The 16,505-nt window shown below is 38.2% G+C and overlaps 1 protein-coding gene across 1 annotated transcript in view; it reads left to right on the top strand.

The window, feature by feature from the left end:
- LOC139753474 (uncharacterized) overlaps positions 1-14,283 on the top strand; it is a 116,621-nt gene extending 102,338 nt beyond the window's left edge. The window contains 1 exon segment of the mRNA XM_071670035.1: positions 3,608-14,283. Within this exon segment, the coding sequence (XP_071526136.1) occupies positions 3,608-3,849 (242 nt within the window). The 3' untranslated portion in view covers positions 3,850-14,283.
- Positions 14,284-16,505: the final 2,222 nt, after the last annotated feature.

Raw genomic sequence — 16,505 nt, 5'->3', positions numbered from 1 at the left:
CTGTGCTGTCAGTGGGCTGAACCAGGGCATATGAAGTGGTCAGGGTAAACTGTGCAATACTTTGTGGAGTTTGGCTGTGGAAGGTATGCTTAGGTTTTATTGCATTGAATATAACAGGTACAGTGTGGATGTGTTGTTTTTGTTGCCTTGAGTTACTGGGGCATGAACATTTAGGAGCATGAGAGGCATCTATAGGATAAAGTGAATTACACTGATGTGGTGTTGGGGAGAGAGGATGTACTGCCAGTGGGCAGAACTAGGGAACAGTCTATGAGGCTTGATTGTGAATGGTGGATTTCGGTTATGATGCATTATACATGACATATAATGCAGCTTTAGAGAAATATAGTTCGTGCTGCATTGATTGATTTAAAGAAAACAAATAGAACTGGAGTTTTGAAAGTGTTATCAGTATGGCTAATACTAGGAAGGAGTTTCCATTAAATAATGCATGTGTGAAAGTAAATCTTGTTATCAGCTGGTATTTTGAAATTAATGTGGGCATACACAAGGTCTGTGTCTTAATGTATGTGGATGGGGTAATATGCAAGATAAGAGTAAGAATAGGTGAACATAGGGTATGATTAATTCATGGTTGCAGAAAATTGTGCTTTCATCATGATTATGGATAGAATATTGTGTAGCATAGATGTAGGATATGGTTGAATTATGGTGGATGATGCTGTTTTGGTAGCTGAATTAGAAAACAGCTTTAGTAGGCTGGCAGACTGTTTTTGTTTTGGTCACTGGCTGAAAACTCATGAGAATGAGTATACTCAGTCCTTGTATTTGAAAAGACCGGCAATCCCAGTGTAGTATACTCAGTCCTTGTATATGAAAGAACGGATAATCCCGGTGCATTATCAGTTTAAATGGAAAGAAAGTGAGGAATTTTGAATCAGTCATAAAATGTGGGAGTGATGGATAGGAAAATGTCCAACAGTGATGTTGAGAAAAACTCACATTGTGAAAATTGTGTCCTATAAAATGTAAAGAAAAAGAGTTGTAGGGTGCCTTAAGACCCTTCATGTATAGGAAGATGTTTATTATGAAGTGTTTGAGAACATGCTTTAAGTACTGGTTCCATTTGCTCTTTATGGTTGTGAAACATTGTCTCTAGTGTTGATGGGCCAAGAAATGAGAGTAATTAAGTATGATAATAATGATAAAAATGAAGAAAGAGCTAGTAGAGATAATTGAGAATGATTTATGTTGCAGGTATATGGGAGTTAATTGTATGAATGATGGTATGTTAAGATGATATGGACTTACAGAACATATGAATAGTAATAGTTTGGTGGAGATTTAGTACAGCAAAATTCAAACTGGTCAAAGAGGTCAAGTGCATAGGATAGAGTGAGTTTTGAAGGCTAAAGGATATATTGTTAGATTATAGAAGAGGAGAGTGTGCTAACTGCACAGTTGAGATGACTTGAAATTTGAAATGGGCACAGATTGTTGTACATGATATGAGAACAAAACATAACATATTATGGTAATATGATATGGTGTTACTGGACTCCTTCTGCTTGGTGTTGCAGCACAAGTGAAAAGTCACCATCAGTGAGCTGTGTCATTGTAAGTTCATCTCTCCTTTTATGGAGTACTGCTTTCTCATCTGGGATGATTTTAGCTCTACATCCTTACTTGACAGAGATCATTTGAAGGCAGACTGAGCTATAAACTCTCCCAGGCTAACTTCAAAACTTGACCTGCTTGCTCTGTACTACAGTGTTGGTCACTTTCCCTTCTCTATAGATATTACTTTGTTTTTTGATGGCTGCTTTTCTGCCCCTCCCACTTGCTAGACCACACAATACTCGGTAAGCTGCTGCATCATTTGATTACTGTGTGGGTGTTGGCAACTCAAGGGTTGGTTGTTTTGATAACTGTTTCTTTCCATACACCTCTAGGTTTTAGATCTCTCTACTCTCTCTTGTTTTTCCCAATAACTACAACCTGGTACATTTTAAAAGACGTTTTTCACTTCCTTCAAACTTTATTGATACTTTCCCTTGCCTCCTTTTTTCCCCCCTTTCATAATCCATTGTATATTTCAGTTAAGATCTGGCCGTGACTGGAGGAGTCCATCATTTACATGCTATTGATTGTAGAACAGTCTTTAAATTGCAGGAGCCCCAGAAAAGGGGATATTGGGGCTATAAAAGTAAATTATATCTATGTATTGAACACGGTGATTGCTTATGAAGCACAAAAATTGTTGAAGTTTGATTCTCATCATTACGCCCAGTATAAGTTGAGGATATTTATGTTGTTTAGCATTTTTCATGTTTTATTTATTTTAAGTAAGTGGCTGTGTCATGAAAGCAGCACAAGAAAAAATATCTTTAACATCTAAACCAATTACAATTACAGAAGAGTACTACAAAAATGATGATACATCACTTTTTTTTATAGTATGATGATCTCAGAATTGTAATCTGGCATTCTTTTACGCCCAAATGTTCGAAGAAATAATTCACAACCTGTGTACTTCTTCATAAACATAAAATACAGTCAGTCAGATGCACATATTAGTTGTCTGAAAATAAAAAACATATGCCCATAGCATTGGTTGTATAGGTGGTGGTACAATTTAGGAAAGTAAAAACATGTTTGCAAAGTTTCATTTGTGAAACAGTAAATGCTAAGTAATACCACCATCACATCTTACATAATTCGTTGCTCTCATCAGAAGAAGTTAACACAGTCCACCCCCATGGATATCATTTGAAGATGATAATGGAATTATTGGTGTATGGATGGCATCATATCACCAATTTAAGTCACAGGAATTGTTGATCTGAGTAATTTGCCTGGATTATTTTAAAGAGGATTGGTCTTGTGTTTGTTTCTGTTGTATGGTGAAATTCTTACCTCATGAACAGTATGAGGATGATAGTTGTTTTGTACAAGATAAAAATACTGAAACTGCAAATAATGTGAAGTAAAAGTTGGTGCTCAAATTTAGACTTAAATGACTATCTGGCTGCTCCATTGCCCATCCATATTATCAGTAGTAATCTGAGCAGATATTGTCGGAGCAAGCAGATCCATGAAATATCAGATGTGGTGTTATCAGAATATCATATATTTAGGTGCATGGAAGTCTAATTCATGTCAAGTATAGAATAAGTCCTTTATGTAAAATCTGGTGGGTAAAATATTTTTCTCCTTGTCCTCCTCTGGAACTATTGCATATCGTATGTTAACCCTCTTATTGGTAGTGTGCAATAACCACAGCTTGATTGTGCATTTTTAGCATTTTCTAGGTAACATAAATTTAATAAACAGCTTTTACTCATGGATACTGAAAGTAGTCACTGAAGAAAATTTTTCCTACATTAAGAGAGTGTAATAGAAACTGCCATAGAATAGCAGACAGCTAAGACACTTAATGGATCTCTTTTTATGAATGGTAGAAGCACATGCTTTGTGTTTTATTTCTTTTTATTTAGATTTTTTAAACAACTTTCAGAAATAAGAAATTTCTTTGGCTGTTCAGGTAAAGTCTGAAATTGGCTAAAATAATGAGTGAAAATGTTAGAATATTTCCATTTGCATGAATTATAAATGTTAAAACAACATTTTTTTCTTCAATTAACAGGTCTTGAGCGCGAATTTCTCAGTGAAAGTGGGGAGAAAAGCACAAGTAACCGTATCAAGAGCCCTCCAGCTCCATCCCCATTAGTGCAGCAGATTTTAGGGGGTGGAATGACCAAAGCATCATTGATGACCACTCCTCTTAATTCACTTATCCCAGAAGTACGGCAAGTTGTGGAACACTTACCTGACTTGGGCTTCATGCGTAGTAAAGTACTTATGTTCCCAATAAAAGGAGAACAGTGACAGATAGAGCAGAATACATAAGAGTGTGATATATGAGAAAGTTTCACAAATGTGATGATAGCTGTCACTCATACTCTATTACTTCTTAGGGTGACTGTGTAATGTAGCAAAATTTATTTCACTTGAATCTTTTTGCATCATTTCACACCTTTCATTAGTAAATAATAGGTAAAGAAAGTTTTAGCATCTAGTTACTAGAACTGAAGATATATAGTGTTGTACTCTGATATCAAAGTTCAAAGGTTCAGGAGCATGAAGCAGTTGAGGCTTTCCATATAGGAATATTGTAGAGTCATATTTTGCTCTGCTTTTTCTTTTCTTGCCCTTTAAATTCTGCAAGGCTGATGTTGAATTTTTTATTTTATTGAACTTTTATCAGACACTGCTTTAATCATTAAGAGAAGTCAAGAAAGCAACGTCAAGGTTCTATTCTATATATATATTCCATTTTCTTTTTGTTCATTTTTGGTTGATGACATTTGTATTTATGCGTATGTTTGTATGTGTGTGCCCAGATGCTCCCTACAAGTGGTAACACCATGAGCAAGTAATTACCTTTGATGCTGTATCATTGTCAGTAAACATTGGTAAGGATCTTCCCATCACAGAGGAGCCCATATGGAGTGCAGCCTCGAATCTGTAGGTTGACCAAAAAAGGGGCCAATAGAGAGGAAATATATATATATATATATATATGTTCCTTCTTTTGAATAATTAAAAAAAACGAGAGGGGAGGATTTCCAGCCCCCCACTCCCTCCCCTTTTAGTCGCCTTCTACGACACGCAGGGAATACGTAGGAAGTATTCTTTCTCCCCTATCCCCAGGGATAATGGGAATGAATAAAGGCAGACAGTGTGAATTGTGTGCATAGGTATATATGTATGTGTCTGTGTGTGTATATATATGTGTACATTGAGATGTATAGGTATGTATATTTGCGTGTGTGGACGTGTGTGTATATACATGTGTATGGGGGTGTGTTGGGCCATTTCTTTCGTCTGTTTCCTTGCGCTACCTCGCAAACACGGGAGACAGCGACAAAGCAAAATAAATATAAAGAAAATATATATATTTTTTTTTATACTATTCGCCATTTCCCGCGATAGCGAGGTAGCATTAAGAACAGAGGACTAGGCCTTTGAGGGAATATCCTCACCTGGCCCCCTTCTCTATTCCTTCTTTTGGAAAATTAAAAAAGAAAGAAAAAAAAACGAGAGGGGAGGATTTCCAGCCCCCCGCTCCCTTCCCTTTTAGTCGCCTTCTACGACACGCAGGGAATACGTGGGAAGTATTCTTTCTCCCCTATCCCCAGGGATATACCCTATCCCCAGGGATAGGGTATATATATATATATATATATATATATATATATATATATATATATATATATATATATATTTGCGAGTTAGCGCAGGGAAACAGATGAAAGAAAATGGCCCAACCCACCCCCATACCCATGTATATACATACACGTCCACCCACGCAAATATACATACCTATACATCTCAATGTACACATATATATACACACACAGACATATACATATACATGCATGTACATAAATCATACTGTCTGCCTATGTTCATTCCCATTGCCACCTCGCCACACATGGAATAACAACCCCCTCCCCCCTCATGTGTGTGAGGTAGCGCTAGGAAAAGACAACAAGGGCCCCATTTGTTCACACTCAGTCTCTAGCTGTCATGTAATAATGCCCGAAACCACAGCTCCCTTTCCACATCCGGGCCCCGCGGAACTTTCCGTGGTTTGCCCCGGACGCTTCATGTGCTCAGATTCAATCCATTGACAGCGTGTCGACTCCGGTGTGCCACATCGGTCCAGTTCACTCTATTCCTTGCCCGCCTTTCACCCTCCTGCATGTTCAGGCCCCGATCACTCAAGGTCTTTTTCGCTCCATCTTTCCGCCTCCAGTTTGGTCTCCCACTTCTCCTCGTTCCCTCCACCTCCGACGCATGTGTCCTCTTTGTCAGTCTTTCCTCACTCGTTCACTCCATGTGACCAAGCCGTTTCAAGGCACCCTCTTCTGCTCTCTCAACCACGCTCTTTTTATTTCCACACATCTCTCTTACCCTTACATTGCTTACTCGATCGAGCCACCTCACACCACATGTTGTCCTCGGGCATCTCATTTCCGGCACATCCGCCCTCCTGCACACAACTCTGTCCGTGGCCCATGCCTCGCAACCATACAATGTTGTTGGAGCCACTGTTCCTTCAGGCATGCCCAATTTTGCTTTCCGAGATGGTGTTCTCGACTTCCAAGCATTCTTCGGGGCTCCCAGGATTTTTGCCCCCTCCCCCACCCTATATATATATATCCCTGGGGATAGGGGAGAAAGAATACTTCCCACATATTCCCTGCGTGTCGTAGAAGGCAACTAAAAGGGGAGGGAGCGGGGGGCTGGAAATCCTCCCCTCTCACTTTTTTTTTTTTTAATTTTCCAAAAGAGGGAACAGAGAAGGGGGCCAGGTGAGGATATTCCCTCAAAGGCCCAGTCCTCTGTTCTCAACGCTACCTTGCTAATGTGGGAAATGGTGAATAGTATGAAAGAAAAAAGAAAGAAATATTTATATATATTTATTTTACTTTGTCGCTGTCTCCCACGCCTGCGAGGTAGCACCTGCGAGGTAGCGCCAGGAAACAGACAAAAGAAATGGCCCGACCACCCCTACTTACATGCACACACACACACGTCCACACATGCAAACATACACACCCACACATCCCAACGTACACACATATATACACACAGACACACACATATACACACATGCACACAATTCACATTGTCTGCCCCTACTCACGCCCATCGCCACCCCGCCACACACAGAATAACATCCCCCTCCCCCCTCATGTGCGCGAGGCAGCGCCAGGAAAAGACAACAAAAGCCCCATTTGCTCACACTCAGCCTCCAGCTGTCATGCAATAATGCCCGAAACCACAGCTGCCTTTCCACATCCAGGCCCCACAGAACTTTCCATGGTTTACCCCAGACGCTTCACATGCCCTGATTCAATCCATTGACAGCACATCGACCCCGGTATACCACATCGATCCAATTCACTCTATTTCTTGCCCACCTTTCACCCTCCTGCATGTTCAGGCCCCGATCACTCAAAATCTTTTTCACTCCATCTTTCCACCTCCAATTTGGTCTCCCACTTCTCCTCGTTCCCTCCACCTCTGACACATATATCCTCTTGGTCAATCTTTCTTCACTCATTCTCTCCATGTGCCCAAACCATTTCAAAACACCTTCTGCTCTCTCAACCAAGTTCTTTTTATTTCCACAAATCTCTCTTACCCTATTATTACTTACTCGATCAAACCACCTCACACCACATATTGTCCTGAAACATCTCATTTCCAGCACATCCACCCTCCTGCGCACAACTCTATCCATAGCCCACGCCTCGCAAGCATTCAACATTGTTGGAACCACTATTCCTTCAAACATAGCCATTTTTGCTTTCGGAGATAATGTTCTCGACTTCCACAAATTCTTCAAGGCTCCCAGGATTTTTGCCCCCTCCCCCACCCTATGATTTACTTCCGCTTCCATGGTTCCATCCGCTGCCAGATCCATTCCCAGATATCTAAAACACTTTACTTCCTCCAGTTTTTCTCCATTCAAACTTACCTCCCAATTGACTTGACCCTCAACCCTACTGTACCTAATAACCTTGCTCTTATTCACATTTACTCTTAACTTTCTTCTTTCACACACTTTACCAAACTCAGTCACCAGCTTCTGCAGTTTCTCACATGAATCAGCCACCAGCACTGTATCATCAGCGAACAACAACTGACTCACTTCCCAAGCTCTCTCATCCCCTACAGACTTCATACTTGCCCCTCTTTCCAAAACTCTTGCATTCACCTTCCTAACAAGCCCATCCATAAACAAATTAAACAACCATGGAGACATCACACACCCCTGCCGCAAACCTACATTCACTAAGAACCAATCACTTTCCTCTCTTCCTACACATACACATGCCTTACATCCTCGATAAAAACTTTTCACTGCTTCTAACAACTTGCCTCCCACACCATATATTCTTGATACCATCCACAGAGCATCTCTATCAACTCTATTATATGCCTTCTCCAGATCCATAAATGCTACATACAAATCCATTTGCTTTTCTAAGTATTTCTCACATACATTCTTCAAAGCAAACACCTGATCCACACATCCTCTACCTCTTCTGAAACCACACTGCTCTTCCCCAATCTGATGCTCTGTACATGCCTTCACCCTCTCAATCAATACCCTCCCATATAATTTCCCAGGAATACTCAACAAACTTATACCTCTGTAATTTGAGCACTCAGTCTTATCCCCTTTGCCTTTGTACAATGGCACTATGCACGCATTCCGCCAATCCTCAGGCACCTCACCATGAGTCATACATACATTAAATAACCTTACCAACCAGTCAATAATACAGTCACCCCCTTTTTTAATAAATTCCACTGCAATACCATCCAAACCTGCTGCCTTGCCGGCTTTCATCTTCCGCAAAGCTTTTACTACCTCTTCTCTGTTTACCAAATCATTTTCCCTAACCCTCTCACTTTGCACACCACCTCGACCAAAACACCCTATATCTGCCGCTCTATCATCAAACACATTCAACAAACCTTCAAAATACTCACTCCATCTCCTTCTCACATCACCACTACTTGTTATCACCTCCCCATTTGCGCCCTTCACTGAAGTTCCCATTGGCTCCCTTGTCTTACGCACTTTATTTACCTCCTTCCAGAACATCTTTTTATTCTCCCTAAAATTTAATGATACTCTCTCACCACAACTCTCATTTGCCCTCTTTTTCACCTCTTGCACCTTTCTCTTGACCTCCTGTCTCTTTCTTTTATACATCTCCTACTCAATTGCATTTTTTCCCTGCAAAAATCGTCCAAATGCCTCTCTCTTCTCTTTCACTAATAATCTTACTTCTTCATCCCACCACTCACTATCCTTTCTAATCAACCCACCTCCCACTCTTCTCATGCCACAAGCATCTTTTGCGCAATCCATCACTGATTCCCTAAATACATCCCATTCCTCCCCCACTCCCCTTACTTCCATTGTTCTCACCTTTTTCCATTCTGTACTCAGTCTCTCCTGGTACTTCCTCACACAAGTCTCCTTCCCAAGCTCACTTACTCTCACCACCCTCTTCACCCCAACATTCACTCTTCTTTTCTGAAAACCCATACAAATCTTCACCTTAGTCTCCACAAGATAATGATCAGACATCCCTCCAGTTGCACCTCTCAGGACATTAACATCCAAAAGTCTCTCTTTCGCGCGCCTGTCAATTATATATATATATATATATATATATATATATATATATATATATATATATATATATATATATGTATAATTTTTTCATATATGTTTGCTATTTCCTGCGTTGGCATGATAGTGTCAAGAACAGAAGACTGAGCCTCAGAGGAAGAATCCTTATTTTTACCACTTGGTTATTGGGCTAGTCATTCTAAACATGTTCTGGTGTTTTTTCTGATATGTATTGAAGTTTTCTTGGATGCTCCTTCTTTTTGCAGTGTTGACTCTCCTTTGATATATTTTATCTAATTTTAACAGACTGTCTTCAGAGGTAAGTGCTGATTATTGATAGGTTGAACCATTGAAAAGTAATATGTCCTTTTTTTATGTTATTTATATTTTTGATTGACCTTTTGGAGAAGAAAGAGGGGTTACTGTAAATGATCTATCATCAGCCTCAACATTTTACTTCGTTGAAGTTTAGGTGCAAGTGTTTATACGTCATAAAGTTGATTTACACTGTCCTCCAGCAGCACATATATAATTACCTGCTAATAACAAATGAATATTTGGGCTTACCACTTTAAAGGCAGAATGGATACCATATATTTCTTACTCGTTGATTTTGTGCAAATGTGAATATTGAAAAGAAAAAAATAGTATCCTGATGGAATACAGAAAGCTTCATAATTTTTTATGTAATTAAGATGCAGATAATGTACTGGCCATTTATTTTTAATTGTTAGCTTATGAAAGTAATCTGCTTGTTATCCTTATTTTTACACTAGACACTTAAAGTCAAAGGGTAATATTATCACTTTCAAATTTTCATAATGGTTTAGTGTAAGACAACATTATATTCACTGCACAGATTATAACTGCATTGTGATTGGGAAAATTGTAGGTGTTGTTTCTTTTAAATTGCATTTATGATGAAAGTATATTTAAAGATGTATTATGCTGAAGGATTCAGTTGCAGTTGAGTCTAGGGAGAGTTACGTTTGAGTAAATGCAAAGACATTTTTCGTTTAGAATACAGGAGCTCAGGGGTAGGGTTTTGATATACTAGCTTTGAGAAAAGTTCAGTTATGCTGACTGGCAGAATTGTCATTATTTTTTGGTATTCCTTTAGGTGATCATCTGCTAGGTCAAGGCTTGTTACATGGCACATATTCATGGATAAAAAATCATCAACTGAACAATTGGGAAATGACATTTTAGATATTAATTTAGAATATGCAGGTCATTTCAGTTACATAGATTTTTTTTATTGATGATGAAAAGCATAATTTAAGCTGTTTCCTTTTTCATTTGAGTAACACCTTCAAAATTATATGCATTAGTTAGTCATAGGCCATGATAATGATCAACTCCTCACATTTCATGATCATTAATGCTCAGCCAACCTTGCCTCATTATTATTTCATTTTGGATGTAATGAATGTAGGTACAGAGAAGCACCTCAGTAAGATGGAATGCATAATATCCATGAAGGTACAACAGATGCATCTTTCTGATGTTTTAAATACATGATGTAGGAATATAAAGTGATTTTGAAATTCAGTATTGCAGGTGCTTTCCTACATTATCTATATCAGAATTAAGGTAGTTCCCTGAATAAATTTTACACTATAATTGTAGAATGTTGTAAAGGAGGCAAGAGGTCAACTGCTGATAGATCAATAACAGTCACTAGTAAACATAACAGTTTCACTAAATTGCTTCCCCAATTTGACTGAAATTAATAGCTTGTTTTTATACTGCTATAAACTGATAAGAAGTGTGATTTGCCATGACAAAATGAAGTGGTGGTATAGATTATCATTCATTTATCCAAAGTATTAGGTACTATATACAAAAATTTTCAGATTTTGGTATGTGCATATGAATTTTTACAACTGTTTCTATATATTCTCTTGTTTTGGCAGAGAATGAATCTGGTAACTTATCTATTCTCAAATATTGTACATTTCAGGTTATTTACTCTTAAAAGATTATATTTTTTTTGTTACCCTTGAAATGCACAAGGAAGCTTGCACTTTTTTTCATGTGTTAAGCATGCAAATTCCCAAAATTTCTTGCAGAATTGGCTTATTCAACATTTTCCCCAAACTTGGATTACTGCACATTTGATATAATGATCATGTCTTTAAAGACTTTGCAGTGAGAAAGTGTTGCAGTCATGAAATTTAGTTGAGTTAGTGCCATATTATTATCATCATTTGGAAAACCTGATTAATATGCCATTACCCAAAACCAGAGGTTTATCAGCAACCACTGTATGGAAGTGTGTTCTTGAGCTCACCGAAGTCAGATGTACTTGTAATGTGGGGTTTGGTTTGGTAGCACTTATTTAAGTTATGAAATCCACTTTAATAGTTTAAACTTTTAAATACTCAGTACAACTAAATCATAGTTAATCATATCTCTCCTTACCTAACTTGAATTACACTTCAGTTAGGCCATATTTACTAGATGTGACAAGTAGCTATAATATCATTAACTTCAAGCCCATGCCCTTTTTAATATGAGGAGGATATTCAGAATTTCATGTTCATTTAATCTCACATCTACCACTTTAGAACTATGAGTTGAAAGTTTGAATCTCTTCTTAACTTTCATTTCCTCAAGTATCTTGAATCTCGGTCTTTTCTCTGACAACTAGTATGATTTTCACAAGGCACGATACTCTGAGAATATCCTTTCCTGTCTTAAAATGTCTGATTATCATTCTGAGAGACTGGAGAGTCACACATTGCAGCACCTGATATCTTGAAAACTTTTGATAGGTTGTGGCTTAAGAGGTTTGATCTTTAAGTTTTCCTTCTTCACTGTGTTCTTCTATATCCAGCTTTCTGGTGAGTTCATTTCTGTTATTATTGTTTTGACAGGGTTCTGTCTTGTCTCCTACCTTATCCTCTCCTTTTAATCAGTGATCTTATTTCTTCAACAAATAATGCAATTTTTATGGTGAGGACTGATTCATCCACTTTCAGATCATATCTTTTGTTGCTCAATTTGTTTCTTCGCAATTACCTTTGTGAACTTTTGTGTGCGATTTGATTAATTTTTTTTGGGTAGTCATGATGTAGTTCAGTTTGATACCCTAAAGCCCAGTTTATCTGTATCTCTTTTTAAGACTCTTCATTTGTTTCCCATTTTTATTGGATCTGCCATTTTACCTCTACTTGAAATTTGCTTTGTATCACAAAAACACCTGATCTGTCTTAGGAACCCTACTTTACAGAGACAGATAAGTTTGTTCATAAAGAAAATGGGTGTTTAGTTCATATGTTGAAGATTCTTCATATTTGAGTCAGTATTCCAGCTACACAAAGCATTGTTCCATCCTTGCTTGGAGTACTACCCTCATTCCTAGAGGTATTATAACCCTGTGTACCTATTTGAGAAAGTCTAAAGCATTTTAACTTATCAGTTCTCCCAGCTTGAAACTTAAGAATTTTTCTGTATACTATGTTTTTCTATCGTGTTTCTTTTTCTTTAGAGACCACAAGGCAAGTCTTAGATTAACCTTTTTTCTTTTTTCTGCTTTTATTTCAGTAAAGGCTTGGCCTTATTTTTTTTCATAATCAGCCATTTACTTAAAAGGATGATGTTGAGTGACTCAAGTTACCTCAGAGGACATTTAATCAAAATTTAAGGGAAAAACTAAGCCAGTAAAATCAAGTTGGCATAGCAGTCAAAGAATTCCTTAACTCTTTAAAAGTAAAAAAAAAAAAAAAAAAAAAAAAAAAAGCATCACCAGCATTTGCCAAAGAATTTTTTTTAGTTTAGCTTTCACATGTGAAGGTGTGACTTTTGACCATGAGAAAATGCATGGAAAGAATGATGGCTGCCTTTCTGAGTGAGCACCAACTTCGGCTTTGTATGTTGTGTGTTACATTCACAAGATGTTGCACATTTTGCTTACAGAAGAAATTAGGATTTTGTATCTGTTAATAAATGGCTGTCTTATGCTGAATGAACCAGTTTGGGATTACAGTATTTTTGGAACACATATGGGTGCCCATTATCATTAAAATTTGCAGCAGTTGTGGGCTAAATTTTTCCTCCTGGGCTTGAAAGAACCCATGGTTGCCCTGTTGATTAGTGGCATGCACAGATGTCAGATGTGTCACCTTTGACTGTAACTAGCATGCAGAAATATCAACATGGTTCAGTTTCCCATAGAAAACTATGGTAGAAAGACATCGTGTGTTTCCCTCAAGTAGGCTACATAAACAATCAAGGTTATGATGAAAGTAGAAAGCTTTCATAACTAAGTGTGTCAGGAGACTTTGAAGAGTGAATATGAGTGTAATATTAGAGGGAGACTGAATCCTCAAGCACAGTGAGTGAAGTTAAATGAAGGTGATATCTTAGGTACTTAGATCAAATGGCAGCAGCATGTAGCAGTATGATAAAGTTTAAATGTCTGTGGCACTGTTTATGAACAGGTGGGATTGTTTAAATGGCTATTAATACTTTTTCTTTTGTATTTGAAACATTGCTAAAAATTGTTGCCTCTGGGAGACATCTTTTTAGAAATCCACCATCCTAAAAGGGTTAATCAAAAATATGGGCTAAGCAAGAATCTTGGAAAGAGAAGTAACAAGCAATTTCCTATAAGGCAGTGAAATTGATGGCATATGCAGAATATCAGCATATGGAGCTGCAGTGTGAATGAGAACATGACGAAAAACATTAGTTGGTGAATGACACCACACAGAAAATGATCTTAAATAAAGATTTATTTTGGTGTTAAGGTTTAGGTGCAAAGACATAAGCTTAGTAGCCAGCTTGATCCAGCAGGGTTGGTAGACTTACAACATATTTGAAAACAAAACCACCAAAAGTGGTCACCATTCAGGTAAATTGTTTCATCTGTTATAGAATCTGGGTAGTCAACATCAAGCGGTCATATGCTCTACCAAGTGAATTAACCAATCAGGTACTAAGGTTACATTTAAGGCAAGCATTTAATGACTTACCACTTCATAGATTTATAGCTTTTATATTCAGGCACTCAAAAATCAAGGCTCTTAAGTTTTGTCCAAGTACAGCAGTTCTTGCTACAGAAATTGACTTTCTTTGCTTCATACCAAGCACCAAATAGCAAATCATCCAGCAGGGTGGCAGCCTCTAACTCTGTCTCCAAGGCAGTAAGTTTTCATTAAAAAAAATTGCTGAAGACATCAGACTTAATATCGGTAATTGTCAAATCACTTGATTTATATAGTTATGGTTAGAATCATCTGGCTTTTGTGCTAAATCCATGTATCTCAAAAGTGTTTCATGCATTTTGTTCATAAGAACTGCATAGGAATATCCTCTTGACATAAAAGGCAACATATATGAATATATATAGGAATGAATATATATATGATATATATATATATATATATATATATATATATATATATATATATATATATATATATATATATATATATATATTTTTTTTTTTTTTTGCCGCTGTCTCCCGCGTTTGCGAGGTAGCGCAAGGAAACAGACGAAAGAAATGGCCCAACCCACCCCCATACACATGTATATACATATGTCCACACACGCAAAATATACATACCTACACAGCTTTCCATGGTTTACCCCAGACGCTTCACATGCCCCGCTTTAATCCACTGACAGCACGTCAACCCCCGTATACCACATCACTCCAATTCACTCTATTCCTTGCCCTCCTTTCACCCTCCTGCATGTTCAGGCCCCAATCACACAAAATCTTTTTCACTCCATCTTTCCACCTCCAATATGGTCTCCCTCTTCTCCTCGTTCCCTCCATATATATATGGATGGGGTTGTTAGGGAGGTGAATGCAAGAGTTTTGGAAAGAGGGGCAAGTATGAAGTCTGTTGGGGATGAGAGAGCTTGGGAAGTGAGTCAGTTGTTGTTCGCTGATGATACAGCGCTGGTGGCCGATTCATGTGAGAAACTGCAGAAGCTGGTGACTGAGTTTGGTAAAGTGTGTGAAAGAAGAAAGTTAAGAGTAAACGTGAATAAGAGCAAGGTAATTAGGTACAGTAGGGTTGAGGGTCAAGTCAATTGGGAAGTAAGTTTGAATGGAGAAAAACTGGAGGAAGTAAAGTGTTTTAGATATCTGGGAGTGGATCTGGCAGCGGATGGAACCATGGAAGCGGAAGTGGATCATAGGGTGGGGGAGGGGGCGAAAATCCTGGGAGCCTTGAAGAATGTGTGGAAGTCGAGAACATTATCTCGGAAAGCAAAAATGGGTATGTTTGAAGGAATAGTGGTTCCAACAATGTTGTATGGTTGCGAGGCGTGGGCTATGGATAGAGTTGTGCGCAGAAGGATGGATGTGCTGGAAATGAGATGTTTGAGGACTATGTGTGGTGTGAGGTGGTTTGATCGAGTAAGTAACGTAAGGGTAAGAGAGATGTGTGGAAATAAAAAGAGCGTGGTTGAGAGAGCAGAAGAGGGTGTTTTGAAATGGTTTGGGCACATGGAGAGAATGAGTGAGGAAAGATTGACCAAGAGGATATATGTGTCGGAGGTGGAGGGAACGAGGAGAAGTGGGAGACCAAATTGGAGGTGGAAAGATGGAGTGAAAAAGATTTTGTGTGATCGGGGCCTGAACATGCAGGAGGGTGAAAGGCGGGCAAGGAATAGAGTGAATTGGATAGATGTGGTATACCGGGGTTGACGTGCTGTCAGTGGATTGAATCAGGGCATGTGAAGCGTCTGAGGTAAACCATGGAAAGCTGTGTAGGTATGTATATTTGCGTGTGTGGTCGTATGTATATACATGTGTATGGGGGTGGGTTGGGCCATTTCTTTCGTCTGTTTCCTTGCGCTACCTCGCAAACGCGGGAGACAGCGACAAAGCAAAAAAAAAAAAAAAAAAAAGAATATATATATAGGAATATTCTCTTGACATAATAGGCATGATATATGGTTGGATAACGATTGTTAAAAAATGAATTTATAAAAGCAAAGGTGAATTCATAAACAGATGATTAGACCAGGGTTTTGTACGTAGGTAGGGGTAGCGAAGCAAATTCTGAAGAAAATATAAAAGTATGCAGCTTTTTTAGCATTTAGAAGTCATGACAAAGGTAATTGGAGAGTAGATCAGAAATTATTGACTTATACATGAGAGACTTTTAATGTTCAAGTATTTTTTAGTGGAAGATATACCAATGAGATTAATAGGATGTATGAGTAGTTTCATATAAATGTGGGAATGGATCAAGGCTGTGTATTGTCACATTATTTGTTAACTTGTGGGTGAGGTATTATAGGAGATAAGTGTGTAGAAGGATACTGGTGTACAACTGAAGAAAATATTACAAAC

The sequence above is a fragment of the Panulirus ornatus genome, chromosome 2 (genome assembly GCF_036320965.1).
Source record: "Panulirus ornatus isolate Po-2019 chromosome 2, ASM3632096v1, whole genome shotgun sequence".
Classification (NCBI taxonomy): Eukaryota; Metazoa; Arthropoda; class Malacostraca; order Decapoda; family Palinuridae; genus Panulirus; species Panulirus ornatus.
Note: the sequence above shows the minus strand (reverse complement) of the source record. Positions and strands in the feature narration are given on the sequence as shown.